We start from the raw sequence: 13,550 nt of genomic DNA, 5'->3' as shown, positions 1-13,550 counted from the left end.
ACAAAATATTGATTTTGTACTTTTCTAAAAAGAAAAGCTTTGAGTTGATTCATATTACACACTAGTTGATTTGAATTGTATTCTATATATTATGTAGAATATTTGAGAACCACTCATTTATTCGAGAATTTACTGCAAGCAGCTTTCTCTTTTCTTTGTTTTGTTTTGAGATTTTCAGATTTTCAGATCATGGACAAAAAAAGTTAATGTGTTCGCCTGTGTGTGTTTGATATAAATCTGCATTTTAAAGGCCACAAATGAGTCGAAGGCGCGGGGGTCATTGTGGGCGTCGGCTAAGATCATTACTCCAACTGACAGTGTTTATGTTTCCGTGGGAGCACATAGATTAGATAAAGTGAGCGATCGACTGCGGGAGATTTATGACCCCCGGATTGACAAGTTAACATTCACCTTGCGTTTTTATGGCCCCCCGCATTCGTGGCCATCCCTCAGCTCCTGGGAGAGAAGTCCCGCAGAGGGTGCGGAGGCGTTTATCGTGTTTGGGGGATGTTCCATCATCTTGTCCTTTTGTTTTGCATAAAACAAAATATTCCTTGTGTCCTTGTGCATGAGATGTTCTTCGCCATGTGTTCAACCCTCCTGTTATGTTTGTTTCTTTGGGGGACCAAAAATGATCCGCAATCCATGTTTAGATATGGAAAAATAATAATCGTTAAAATATATGCCAGTACGGTGTAAAATAAAAATAACAATTCTTTTTTTTTTATTTTAAATTAATTTCTTTACATTTAAATTTTGTGCTGCATGCTTAGTCCTCAAAAATATTAAACTACTTAAAGTACAAAAAAGGTATACATATAAAAAAAAATAACAGCAGTAGAAAATGTTTCCTGCTATTTTCAGATTTTTTTTTTTTTTTTGTAAAAATATTTAATTTATATTTTTAATCTTCACCACAGGTCAATTTGACCCGCTGCATGTTTAGTACTCACAAAAATAATAATTAAACCAAATAATTTTAGAAGTAGATGTAATAAAAAGAACAAAAAGAACAGCAGTAGAAAAAGTTTACTCCTCTTCTCTAAATCCTTTAAATAATTTTAATGAACTTTTTTAGGCTTTACAAAGAGCCAGATTTACTCTGCCGCAGCCTTAGTTGTCATGATAATGACAATTAAGCAAACTTAAATATATGTATACACAAATTTTTTTTTTTTAAGTTTTAAATGGGTTTATTTTACCCCCCCCCCCCCCCCCCCCCCCCCCCCCCCCCCTAGCATTGTCCAGCAGTGAAATGTGCCCTGTGTTTTATTATCAAATGGCAATAACGTGTATGCATTTGTACATTTGCATGGACGTCACCTTATTTTGACATTGTTCATTGAGGTTTTGTCTTGTTGTCTTTTTGTTCTTTCCTTTTTTTAGTCGTGTCTGGTAAGTTGACTTGTCACCCGTCACCTGAGACAGGAACCTGTCGCCACTCCACCCACACCCACCACCCCATCCATCCTCCTCCCATCACCACTCCACACGCCAATCATGTCTCTGTTGTTATGGGCAACGGCGACAAAATGGGTAAAAAAAAAACAAAACAAAAAGCACTGGTCTTTGGGCCTCCAAGGTAAAGCTGTCTCATTTCTTTTTCTATTGTTGTCCCTCCCTTTTTTAATGCATTACCAAACAGCACGTCTAATTCACGCCTTTACTGCAAACGACAGCTTTCCAATTGCTTTTTTCGAATGCGTCGCACAGCCCCGCCGTACAAATGATTAACACGCTAGTCCGCACCTGGTTGCTAACTAGCGTGCGTCCCCTCAAGTCGGCGGTCTTAATGCGTTGACGCCGCGCCCATTCGGTTTGTCATTAAGATGCATGGGTCTCCACGCACGCCCGCACTGTTGGAGGCTCTCGGCGCCGGGCAGATGGTTAAAACGTGTTGCCCCCGCCCCAACCGTTTCCATGTAAATTTCAATGCTCCGTGCCCTCGCCCATGCAAATGAGTTGGCAGCTGGATAACCTTTCTTGTTTGTATTACATGAATATTTGCATCGGTGCAATGTTTAGCATTGCAAAATCCATGTTTTGTAGATTATCAGCACGAAGAATTGCAAACTCCAAAGACTGCAGACAGCCGGGATGTGACGCTATGCCAAGAATCAGTCGCTTGACGCTCGGTATAGGAACAAAAATGCCAAACATACAATGACTTTACTTCTTCTGTTCAAACAGGAAGCGTTTGATAAAAAATGGAACACAAAAAGCTGTTAGCACTAATTTGTCCAATAAATTATATATATATATATATATATATATATATTTAGATAGCTAGAAGTGAGTTACAATTCAACATTGTTCCTTGGCCACAAGATGGCGACAATGCAGTATTTCAAAATAGACATGGCTTTGGCCAGAGCACGAAAACAGCTAATATGCGACTTTTCTCAGCGACTAACATATGATAAGTCCCCTCCGTCGCACCTAAAAAAATAAATAAAAAAAAAATCTGCAAATAGGCAAATTCAGGAATGCCGTACCACAAATGTTTGGGAGTTTACGGTTTGTTCCATGTGGGAACTCATTACGCCTCCGTACTGTAGTGTTTCAGCGGATGTGAATGTGTTAGACAGACAGCAGCTAACTCTCGAATCCCGGCCGCTCTCCAGTGCCGCCGGCGTTTGCGGTGAGACCGAGGAACCAAGTGGTGGGTGTCGGCAGGACCGTCACCTTCCAGTGCGAGGCCACAGGCAACCCTCAACCGGCCATTTTTTGGCAACGAGAAGGAAGTCAGGTCAGTGAAAAGAAATTTGAACAATATTGTGATACAGTGGTACCTTGACTTACAAGTACCGCTAGCTAATATCAACTTTCCCCATTGAAATAAAAGGAAACGCCATTACAGTGGACCCCGCCCGCTATTCCATTAGTGTTAGTGATATCGTTTGTTTCAAGGTTTTTGACGACCAACATATCGATGCAAGCTTGTCTATGGCATTTTACATTGTATTATTATTAAGCTAACGGATTTTCATAAGACAATGTTATGTGGTTTGGTTAAAGACGACACGCGATTCTGTTGTTTTGAATTCCGTTTTACAGTGGACTTCAGCAATCAATTTCTTCGGAGGGTTAGTTAGAAATTGGTAAGCCAAATTTTTGCTCACAGCAAAAAGCAAAACAAACAAAAAATAAATCCGCCGAATCACAGCTCGAGGTTGGAAAAACTCGTAATTTGGGCCACTCTGTAGGTCAAGGTTCCACCATATAAGCAAACATCGAGCTGACACGATCGGATCTGTGCCGACTCGCCCTCAGAACTTGCTGTTCTCCTACCAACCGCCCCAACCGTCCAGCCGCTTCTCCGTATCGCAGACGGGAGATCTGACCATCACCGGCGCCGAGCGCTCCGACGTGGGCTACTACAGCTGCCAGGCCCTCAACATCGCCGGCAGCGTCATCACCAAGGCGCTGCTGGAGGTCACCGACGGTAAGCGCGCCGCCGCAACCAACAATAATGCGCTTGTGTGCGGGCGTCGAGAGGAAAAGGAGCATTTTACTTTAGCCAATGTTCATCGTGACCAAAAATGATCATACATTTGCAATGTTTTTCAGATTAAAAGGAGAATTCAAATGTGTATGTAAAATAGCGCCGCTGTCAGACGGAATCCTCGCATCTTCCAAATCACGACTTCTCAGGAAATCGAACTCTGCTTTTAAGCCGACCGCCGACCAGGCAAAAAGAATTTAATACTTCACAAAAGCAGAGGCCTGTGGTTACATCATATTCCCAAAGCCTTTTTAAAGCTTGCAGAGCCATGAGTGATGTAACAAATCAAACCACGAGTTGACTTGGCGGTCTAATAGGCGGATGTGAATCTGTTCGCAGCTTACCTTCGTGACTGCCAGCTTCCTTCTGCACCCGCGCATGACAGCTATCCATTTCCAACAAAACAAGCTTACTCAAATGTTTAATCTTGAGGTGACCCCATGTTTGACACTTTTCAAACGTTTAAAGCATTCAAAGACTTGGATTTGTTCTCAAGCTCTTGTCAACACTTTAAATTGGTTAATGATGCGCAAAAATAACACAAAATAGGGATGGTCCAATAGTATTGATTTGTGAAAAAATACGAAATTGATCATATTGACTGTGATGATATATCAGTCCTATTATATATAATTAATTTAATTATATTTAATCAATCTGTCAGTTAATAAAGTAAAAAACATTAAAAAAAAACATTTAATAACATCAATAAATACAAAAATAAGTACATTTTAACCGACCAATTTTACAAATATTACAGGACTCTTGATATCAAAGTTGCACTTCAGCTAACCAAAATCTGTTTTCTTCTGTATGCATGAAGACAAAGTTCCACATCGCTTGCACAAGACAATGAAACGCGTAATTACGATCATTACAATTTGAAATAGTGCGTTTGAAGAGTTACGGTAAAGCAGCGGTTACGGTTCCTCGCGGAGAGTATTGAAATCCAAAAATGAGGGATTGTGAGGTTTGGCGCGCGGCGAGAGACTCTCCGGTGCCTCGTCGGCCAGACCGCGGCGGCTCGTTATTTGCCGTCAACTTCTCGGCCTCGGCCTTGCTGCTGCCGTCAAAGTGTGCTGAGGTCTGGATCGGGTGCCCTCGTCGAAGAGGTGGCAAAGGTACTCACAATCTGTGCTTAAGTAGAAATACAGATACTTTATAAAAAAAAAGAAGTACAAAAGTACTCTGGACTTTGTCGACTTCCATACCCCCTGTCCGTCTTTTAGTGCAACCTTTTTCTTCCTCATTCCTCGCCACGCTCCATGGCTCCATGTGTTTCGCCCTGCTCTCTGGATAATAATAATAATGATAAAGGTTATTAAAATGAGAAGGCCAGTGCAGCGCAGGTAATTACAGGTCACGCCGACAGTGGTTTTCGTCATCCCTGGCAAAACACAAACACGCATCATTATGCGCGGAGGTGTGGATTGGCCCCGGCGAGGTCGTTTGTGGCCGCTGAGTCACGAGCGCTGACGGCAGCGGTCATCAATAGTGCGATGAATAATCAGGATAATTAGAGAGCGGGGAGGCGGGAGCGCGTTGGCGCTAGAAGAACGATTATCTGGCGTGCGTGTCAGAGAGCTTTGGTCTTCTTAGCCACATTTTACAATAACGTACACACAGAACCATCATCAGAAGAGTTATTCCCAAATAACCAATTGACTCAACGACCCGGAGCTGTTATATATAGTATGTTAGACATTTTGTGAACTTTATATGAACAATGCAATTTGATGATTAAAAAGGTGCAAATATCTTATGTTTTGTCAATTCAATATAGTGTCTTATTTTAAAAAATATGTAGGTATATGTGTAAGTAAAAAAGAAAAATATATTTAAAGGATTATTTACACTATATAAAAATGATGCATACATAGTGTGTAATTATACACAGTATTACAGTATATATATATATATATGCATATCGACAGAAATATGGTGTTTAATACTACTACTTAATTAAAATGAAAATATTTAAGCTAGAATATGTATTGTGATATACATTAATTAAATGATTATTTAGAAACATATGACTACAATATATTGTAATGGGATAGTGATAACTTACCAGCTACATGAAAGCTAATATTCCATGGCAATTTTATATTTAACACAATTTTATATATATATATATATATATATTTTTTTTTTTTTTTAAAACACAAATAATTGTAAATATTAGACTATATAACAAATTATATTCCAGTGGGTCGGAATGAGAATGAAAAATGTAACAATAATACTACCGTATATTCCCCATTTTGTGCATCACGTACAAATGTACAGTGGCGTTCTTCATTGATTTCAATTAGTTTTTGTGTTAAGCATTCATTGTCTTTCAACTGCTTTTCAGTCAATCGGACGGCTACAAACTCACACAGTTGGGCACATAATTTGGCGGCATTACATCGAGAATAAGACTTCAGCTCGCCTCCCGACGTTAAATGTGCAGCGCACATCTGAGGCGGTTTGATTTTAACTGCACTGTGAATGTTTTATACTGCGTCCACCTGCTGCGGAATGATTAGAAAATTGTTTCCAGTTTTTCAGTTTGTCTTGTTTTCATCATCTCCCACGCTCTCGTGCTGCTTGTCGCCCGTTTGCCACCTTTTGTGCGTTTGCTCGCACAAAGCTCGGGAGGGACTGATTGCCTCCCCCGCTGCACAACATCAACCCCCACCACCGGCTCCTTCCATTTGGCCACATAATTAGCCAGGTTTTTGTTCTTTGGTTCCGCAGTGGTGTCAGACCGCCCGCCCCCGGTCATCCGGCAGGGGCCGACCAATCAGACGGTGGCGGTGGACGGCACGGCGGTCCTCGGCTGCGTGGCGTCGGGCAATCCGACCGTCCTGTGGAGGAAGGACGGCGTTCTGGTGTCCACCCACGACTCGCGGGTCAAGCAGCTGGACACGGGCGCTCTGCAGATACGCTACGCCAAGGTGACGCCGCGGCCGAGCTCCGCGCTTGATGTCAACCCGACAGTGGGCAGCTATTCAAATCGTTTTGTTTTTTTTGCGTCATGGTGTGAAACTTGTGTATCAGTCACTACAGTTGAACTGCTATTCAAAAACACTATTTTCTTTTTTATGTGAATGAATCGCAATGTTAAAATCGCACACCGGTCACTACAGCAAACGACTTTGACGTCAAGAATACACCGTTTTGAATAGCTAACCTTTGTTGTGACTGAAACACATCTTGACCACGACTCGAGTTTTTGAGTAGCTGTCCACTGTCGTGACTGCCGCCCAATTTTGACAGCTCAAACTTGGGGCGTATCACCCTCGTGAGGGCCTGGGATGAATTCCATCCCCGCAGGTTTGCAAATAACACCTCAGCGGGCCGCCACTCAGTCGTCACAGGCTCGACTCTGTAAAGTCTCGCTGTCAGGTGGTGGCTTTTGTGTGAAATTGTGTGTGTGTGTGTCTGTGTGATCTGGGGGTCGTGAATATCCCCTCCCTATCAGAGGGTCAGAGTTTGTGTCAGTTTGCGGTGCGGTGATGACTGCTGGCGTGTCGTGTGGTTGACAAGATTGCAGTGCAAGTGGCCCTGCGGTGAAAGCGAGGCAGAATGATGGTGGGGGGGTAATTAACCCCCCCCCCCCCTCCCCCCCCACCCAACATAAGGGCAGCAACCCGCTAGCACTTTCCATTAACAAAGATGTCACTTCTCCCGTACGACACTTTCGTGAAGATGATTGTGATGCGCGAGGCAATTGATTTTCGACCCACGTGTTGCCGTGCACACACACGTGTACACACTTCTATTGTTTTGCTAAGCCAAACAGCTGTGACAATAAAACGCGTCTTCCCATGAACCAATTAGTCGGCCCCTCTAAATGCAATATTGGTGCATAGCACAACAATTGTATATTTTACGAACAAATAATACTGAATTAAAATAATATCTTAAAATATAATAACTTCACAACAAGCAGCACTTTGGGAAATAGTAAACAATTGTTCAACAAAAAAAAAAAAGAGGCTTCAAGCCGTTTATTGTCACGCCCAATTGAAGTTAACGTTATCAAACGAAACTTAAAACTAAGAATAAAACAAACGCATAGCTTAGCCTTTCAGTCAGCTAGCTCCATGCTAACGCTACATAGCATCTACGTTGCGGTGCTATAACTCTTCAAGCAACGGATTGAACACAAATTATGCAGCATCAGATGTAGACATACAATATAACAGGACATAGTTATAAATTATTTATCCTCTGCAAAGAGCGGCTAATATTAGTGCCGTACCGTTGAGCTGTGAGGAGTTAAGACATATCAATGAATACCGTAGCTGTATATCTCGTATACTGCCCCCAGTTGGCTAAGGTGGGCACACCGGAAAGTGCAACACAATAGCCCTTCAATTGATGCCGTGTGACACACCTGTTTAATTCGTTTTTGTATAAAAGTGTTCATCATATCTGACTTTGATGTAATCCCACTTGAAACATTAAGCATTAAGTGGACACTTGTGGCGGTAGTAACAATTCAGATAAGGAGATGATTGATTTTATTGTTTCGTTTTTATTTAATTTAATTATTTGTGACACGTTTGATGTGACATCTTTCATTGCCGTGGCCAGGAAATGATCGCGGAGCGATCGAACGCTCGTCTAATTTCTCCCAATATTTGTCGCTCCTCTCTTGTCCTCCTCGATGGGATCTCTGGTGGGAGGAGCTAACACGTAAACCTAGATCGAGGACCCTAGGAGATAGCAAATAAAGAAACGAGATTTGGCCTGTCTGTCCAGATGTATCACGTCAACACTTTGAAGCTAATTACTGCGCTGATTTCCTATTAGACGGCTTTGACGGCATCTTGTGGCATATTTTCAGACTACGCCAAAAGACAAGGCTCAAAATAAACCGATAAAGCCGATAAAATCGGTGTAAAGTCTACTAATAAGCTAATGAAAGTAGCTGCAGGGTAAAACGCACCGAGTGGCATGTGTTCACGTCCCGATACGGTTTCTGAAGGGTTGGGGGGCCTCCAATTATTAGTCTGCGCTCCTTTTTCCAATCGCTGCCTGCCACTCAACCTTCCGCCGACGACATGATAGCGAGATGATCAGGCAATGACAGCGGCGCTGCGACGAGACTGACAGCAAGCGTGCTCGCGGGAGGGAAGAGCAGGAAAGTGTGTCAGACGGTAACGAATCATTTGTATTGTCGACGAATGTCTCGTTGCAGCTGAGCGACTCAGGGTACTACACCTGCATCGCCTCCACGCCCGGGGGCGAGGCCTCGTGGAAAGCCCATCTGCAAGTCCAAGGTAACGGATGACGTCGTCGCTCGAGAGATGAAATTCACCAGCAGGGGGAAATGACAATTGACTTTTTTCGTCACGTTTTGTTCGTCCAATCAGAGTTCGGAGTCCCCGTACAGCCGAACAGACCCACCGACCCTAACCTGATCCCGAGCGCCCCTTCCAAACCCGAAGTCACGGACATCACCCGCACCTCGGTCAGGCTCTCCTGGAAGCCCAACCTGAACGCAGGGGCCACACCCACCTCCTACGTCATCGAAGCCTTCAGGTGAACAAGGCTGCCATACAGGAGCTTAATTGCTAATTGTTAGCGCAAATCAAGGAGAAGACAAAGGCATTCCCAACCGTCAGTGGACCAGGAATGCTAATGCTAAATGCTAACAACAAAGCAAAGTGCTTTTCTTAACTGTGTGTTTTCCTATCGTCTTTCAGTCGCTTACCGAGACAAACGAGCCTCGCCTGGATTAGAACAACGGATGCTAACGTTAGCGTTGCCGTGAATGCTTGTTCTAATGTTTTACGTGAAGGTGATTTGAAGTGCTTCAGCAACATTTCTTCACATATTCTGGCCAGTTACTAGGTTTTTTGGTTTTTGGTTTTTTTAATCTGCAAATGACAAAACAAATGTTTTAATGTTTCAGGCTAAGAACAAAAAAAATCTCACAAAATTATACTTTGTATCTCCAAACTGTGATTTTCTTAGTTTTTAGTCTAAAGAAATGTTTAAATGATCGGACTAAAACATATCTCACAAAATTAAGTGTTCAGCAAGCAAATTTTGTGATTTGTGTTATCTTCATGTGTCAAATTAAAATAAAGAGAAAAAAAAGAAAAAAATCTAAACGGAGGTCTGAGTTTTCAAATTTGGTGATTTTTATTCAAATTGTTTTAACGGAAACAACAGCAAAAAAAAAAAAATAAATTTAAATCAACCAAAGAAATCATGTCAGGAATAAAAGAAAAAATATATAAAACAAATTCTTAACAGCAAAAAAAACTAATATATATCTTCATGTTGTGGCTAATAAAATCATAAAATTAAGCATGCATCCCCAACTTTTTATTTTTTTTCAAACAACCAAAATAATTGTTCTTCTCAAGAGAAAAAAAAATCTTACCGAATTAGAGCTTGTATCTAAAAATGTTGTGGTTTTCTGCTTGTCATTTTTAGTGTCTTCATGTCTCAGGTTAAAATAAGATCACATCATAAGATGTGTCTGTAGATTTTTTTTCTCATTGTTTGTAACTGCCTACAACAGCAAAAAACACCCCAAAAAATGTTTTTAATGGGCAGTCATGCGTCGGGGAGCAGCTGGCAGACGCTGGCAGAACACGTGAAAACCGAGTCGTTTGTACTGAAGGCCTTGAAGCCCAGCGCAGTCTACCTCTTCCTGGTGAGGGCTGCCAACGCCTACGGACTCAGCGACCCCAGTCCGATCACTGATGCTGTGAAAACGCAAGGTAAGCTACTCCGCAGTCTCTACTTTGCTGCGGTGGCCCGTCCTCTTCCTGCGCCTCAGTCTTCTGTGGATAAAGTTGTTAGGTGTCGTCTCGTTGCATCGTTGTACCGTTCGAGGAGACATTGCAAGAAATGACCAAAATGAAACACACATGAGAGTATGATACTCCACTGTCTTCTCTTTGCTGAAGTCACCAGTTTCCTTCCTGCCCTCATTCTCCTCTCCTTGGAGGGGGTGCTGGAGAGCGCTCCCGCTGGGGACTCCATTGTTCTGTTGGGGGACTTCAATGCTCACGTGGGCAATGACAGTGAGACCTGGAAGGGCGTGATTGGGAGGAACGGGCCCCCCCGATCAGAACCAGAGCGGTGTTCTGTTATTGGACTTCTGTGCTCGTCACGGATTGTCCATAACGAACACCATGTTCAAGCATAAGGGTGTCAACACGTGCACTTGGCACCAGGACATCCTAGGTCGCAGTTCGATGATCGACTTTGTGGTCGTGTCATCGGAATTGCGGCCGCATGTCTTGGACACTCGGGTGAAGAGAGGGGCGGAGCTGTCAACTGATCACCACCTGGTGGTGAGTTGGCTCCGATGGTGGGGGAAGATGCCGGTCCGACGTGGCAGGCCCAAACGTATTGTGAGGGTCTGCTGGGAACGTCTGGCAGAATCCCCTGTCAGAAGGAGTTTCAACTCCCACCTCCGACAGAACTTTGCTCATGTTCCGGGGGAGGCGGGGGACATTGAGTCCAAATGGACCATGTTCCACGCCTCCATTACTGAGGCGGCCGACCGGAGCTGTGGCCGTAAGGTGGTCGGTGCCTGTCGTGGCGGCAATCCCCGAACTGTTGGTGGACACCAACGGTGAGGGATGCCGTCAAGCTGAAGAAGGAGTCCTATTGGGCCTTTTTGGCCTGTGGGACTCCTGAGGCAGCTGATGGGTACCGGCTGGCCAAGCGGACTGCAGCTCTGGTGGTCACTGAAGCAAAAACTCGGGTATGGAAGGAGTTTGGTGAGGCCATGGCGAAAGACTTCCGGACGGCTTCGAGGAAATTCTGGTCCTCCATCCGACGTCTCAGGAGAGGAAAGCAGTGCACCACCAACACTGTGTACAGTGGGGATGGGGCGCTGCTGACCTCGACTCAGCGACTCGGGACGTTGTGAGTCGGTGGGGAGAATACGTCGAAGACCTCCTCAATTCCACCGACACGCCTTCCCATGAGGAAGCAGAGTGTGGGTTCTCTGAGGCGGCCGCTCCTATCTCTGGGTTTGAGGTCACCGAGGTAGTTAAAAGGCTCCTCCGTGGCAGGGCCCCGGGGGTGGATGAGATTCGCCCGGAGTTCCTCAAGGCTCTGGATGTTGTGGGGCTGTCCTGGTTGACACGCCTCTGCAACATCGCGTGGACATCGGGGACAGTGCCTCTGGATTGGCAGACTGGGGTGGTCGTCCCCCTTTTTAAGAAGGGGGACCGGAGGGTGTGTTCCAACTACAGGGGGATCACACTGCTCAGCCTCCCTGGTAAGGTCTATTCAGGGGTGCTGGAGAGGAGGGTCCGTCGGGAAGTCGAATCTCAGATTCAGGAGGAGCAGTGTGGTTTTCGTCCTGGCCGTGGAACAGTGGACCAGCTCTACACCCTCGGCAGGGTCCTCGAGGGTGCATGGGAGTTTGCCCAACCAGTCTTCTCCAAGTCTTTTGTGGACTTGGAGAAGGCGTTCGACCGTGTCCCTCGGGGAGTCCTGTGGAGGGTGCTTCAGGATTATGGGGTACCGAACCCCCTGATACGGGCTGTTCGGTCCCTGTACGACCGGAGTCAGAGTTTGGTCCGCATATCCGGCAGTAAGTCGGACTCGTTCCCAGTGAGGGTTGGACTCCGCCAAGGCTGCCCTTTGTCGCCGATTCTATTCATAACTTTTATGGACAGAATTTCTAGGCGCAGCCAAGGTGTAGAGGGGGTCCGGTTTGGTGGCCTCAGTATTGCATCTCTGCTTTTTGCTGATGTGGTTCTGTTGGCTTCATCAAGCCGTGAGCTCCAACTCTCACTGGAGCAGTTCGCGGCCGAGACGAGAATCAGCACCTCCAAATCTGAGACCACGGTCCTCAGTCGGAAAAGGGTGGCATGCCCTCTCCAGGTCGGGGATGAGATCCTGCCCCAAGTGGAGGAGTTCAAGTTTCTTGGGGTCTTGTTCACGAGTGAGGGAAGAATGGAACGGGAGATCGACAGGCGGATCGGTGCAGCGTCTGCAGTGATGCGGACTTTGTATCGGTCCGTTGTGGTAAAGAAGGAGCTAAGCCGAAAGGCGAAGCTCTCCATTTACCGGTCGATCTTCGTTCCTACCCTCACCTATGGTCATGAGCTGTGGGTCGTGACCGAAAGAACGAGATCCCGGATACAAGCGGCCGAAATGAGTTTCCTCCGCAGGGTGTTCGGACTCTCCCTTAGAGATAGGGTGAGAAGCTCGGTCATCCGGGAGGATCTCAGAGTAGAGCCGCTGCTCCTCCGCATTGAGAGGAGCCAGATGAGGTGGCTGGGGCATCTGATTCGGATGCCTCCCGGACGCCTCCCCGGTGAGGTGTTCCGGGCACGTCCCACCGGGAGGAGACCCCGCGGACGACCCAGGACACGCTGGAGAGACTACGTCCTTCGGCTGGCCTGGGAACGCCTCGGGATCCCCCCGGAAGAGCTGGATGAAGTGGCTGGGGAGAGGGAAGTCTGGGCGTCCCTGCTAAAGCTACTGCCCCCGCGACCCGACCCGGATAAGCGGTAGAAAATGGATGGATGGATGGAAATGGATTGAAATGACGTGAATGCGTACGTTTGCCCGCAGACGTTCTCCCAACCAGCCAGGGCGTGGACCACCGGCAGATCCAGAGGGAGCTGGGCGAGGTGGTCATCCACCTGCACAACCCTACCATCCTGTCGTCGTCCTCCGTCAGGGTGCAGTGGACGGTGAGTACGTCCGCAGCGGCACTTAGAAAACCGCTTGCCCGGCGGTCAATTTGTTAGCACGCGAGCGCTAATGTCGCGGCAGCTTACGCGGGAAGGTCACCGGTTGGTTTTGACAAAGCGCAGAACAAGTGCCTGTAAGAGTCCCTTTGGCCCGGGACTGTCCGAGCTATGATGTGTGGCCTTAAAAAGCCAATTTTGACGCAACGGGGGATACCGGTTTGCGGCGCAGGGCGTGCCAGTTTGTGCCCCCTCTCTGATTCAAAACAGTGGACGGCCGTTAAAATAATACGAGTGAGAAGGAAGAAGCGGCCAACTCTTTGGCTCGTAATTGGAAATGGTTTACAGATGTTGAAGGTGGGAGTGGGAGA

General features: G+C 45.8%; 1 protein-coding gene across 2 annotated transcripts in view; it reads left to right on the top strand.

Annotated features, from left to right (window-relative positions):
* The window catches only part of robo1 (roundabout, axon guidance receptor, homolog 1 (Drosophila)), a 156,899-nt gene that overhangs the window by 118,326 nt on the left and 25,023 nt on the right, over window positions 1-13,550 (top strand). For both annotated transcript variants that reach the window (XM_061681304.1, XM_061681303.1), the window contains exons 7-13: window positions 2,625-2,749; window positions 3,274-3,445; window positions 6,248-6,447; window positions 8,700-8,781; window positions 8,875-9,043; window positions 10,070-10,236; window positions 13,061-13,182. In XM_061681304.1, coding sequence (XP_061537288.1) covers window positions 2,625-2,749; window positions 3,274-3,445; window positions 6,248-6,447; window positions 8,700-8,781; window positions 8,875-9,043; window positions 10,070-10,236; window positions 13,061-13,182 — 1,037 coding nt within the window. The remainder of the gene's footprint in view (window positions 1-2,624; window positions 2,750-3,273; window positions 3,446-6,247; window positions 6,448-8,699; window positions 8,782-8,874; window positions 9,044-10,069; window positions 10,237-13,060; window positions 13,183-13,550) is intronic.

This window comes from Phycodurus eques, chromosome 7 (genome assembly GCF_024500275.1).
Source record: "Phycodurus eques isolate BA_2022a chromosome 7, UOR_Pequ_1.1, whole genome shotgun sequence".
Lineage (NCBI taxonomy): Eukaryota > Metazoa > Chordata > Actinopteri > Syngnathiformes > Syngnathidae > Phycodurus > Phycodurus eques.
The sequence above is the reverse complement of the archived record's forward strand: the minus strand, read 5'-3'. Positions and strand labels throughout refer to the sequence as shown.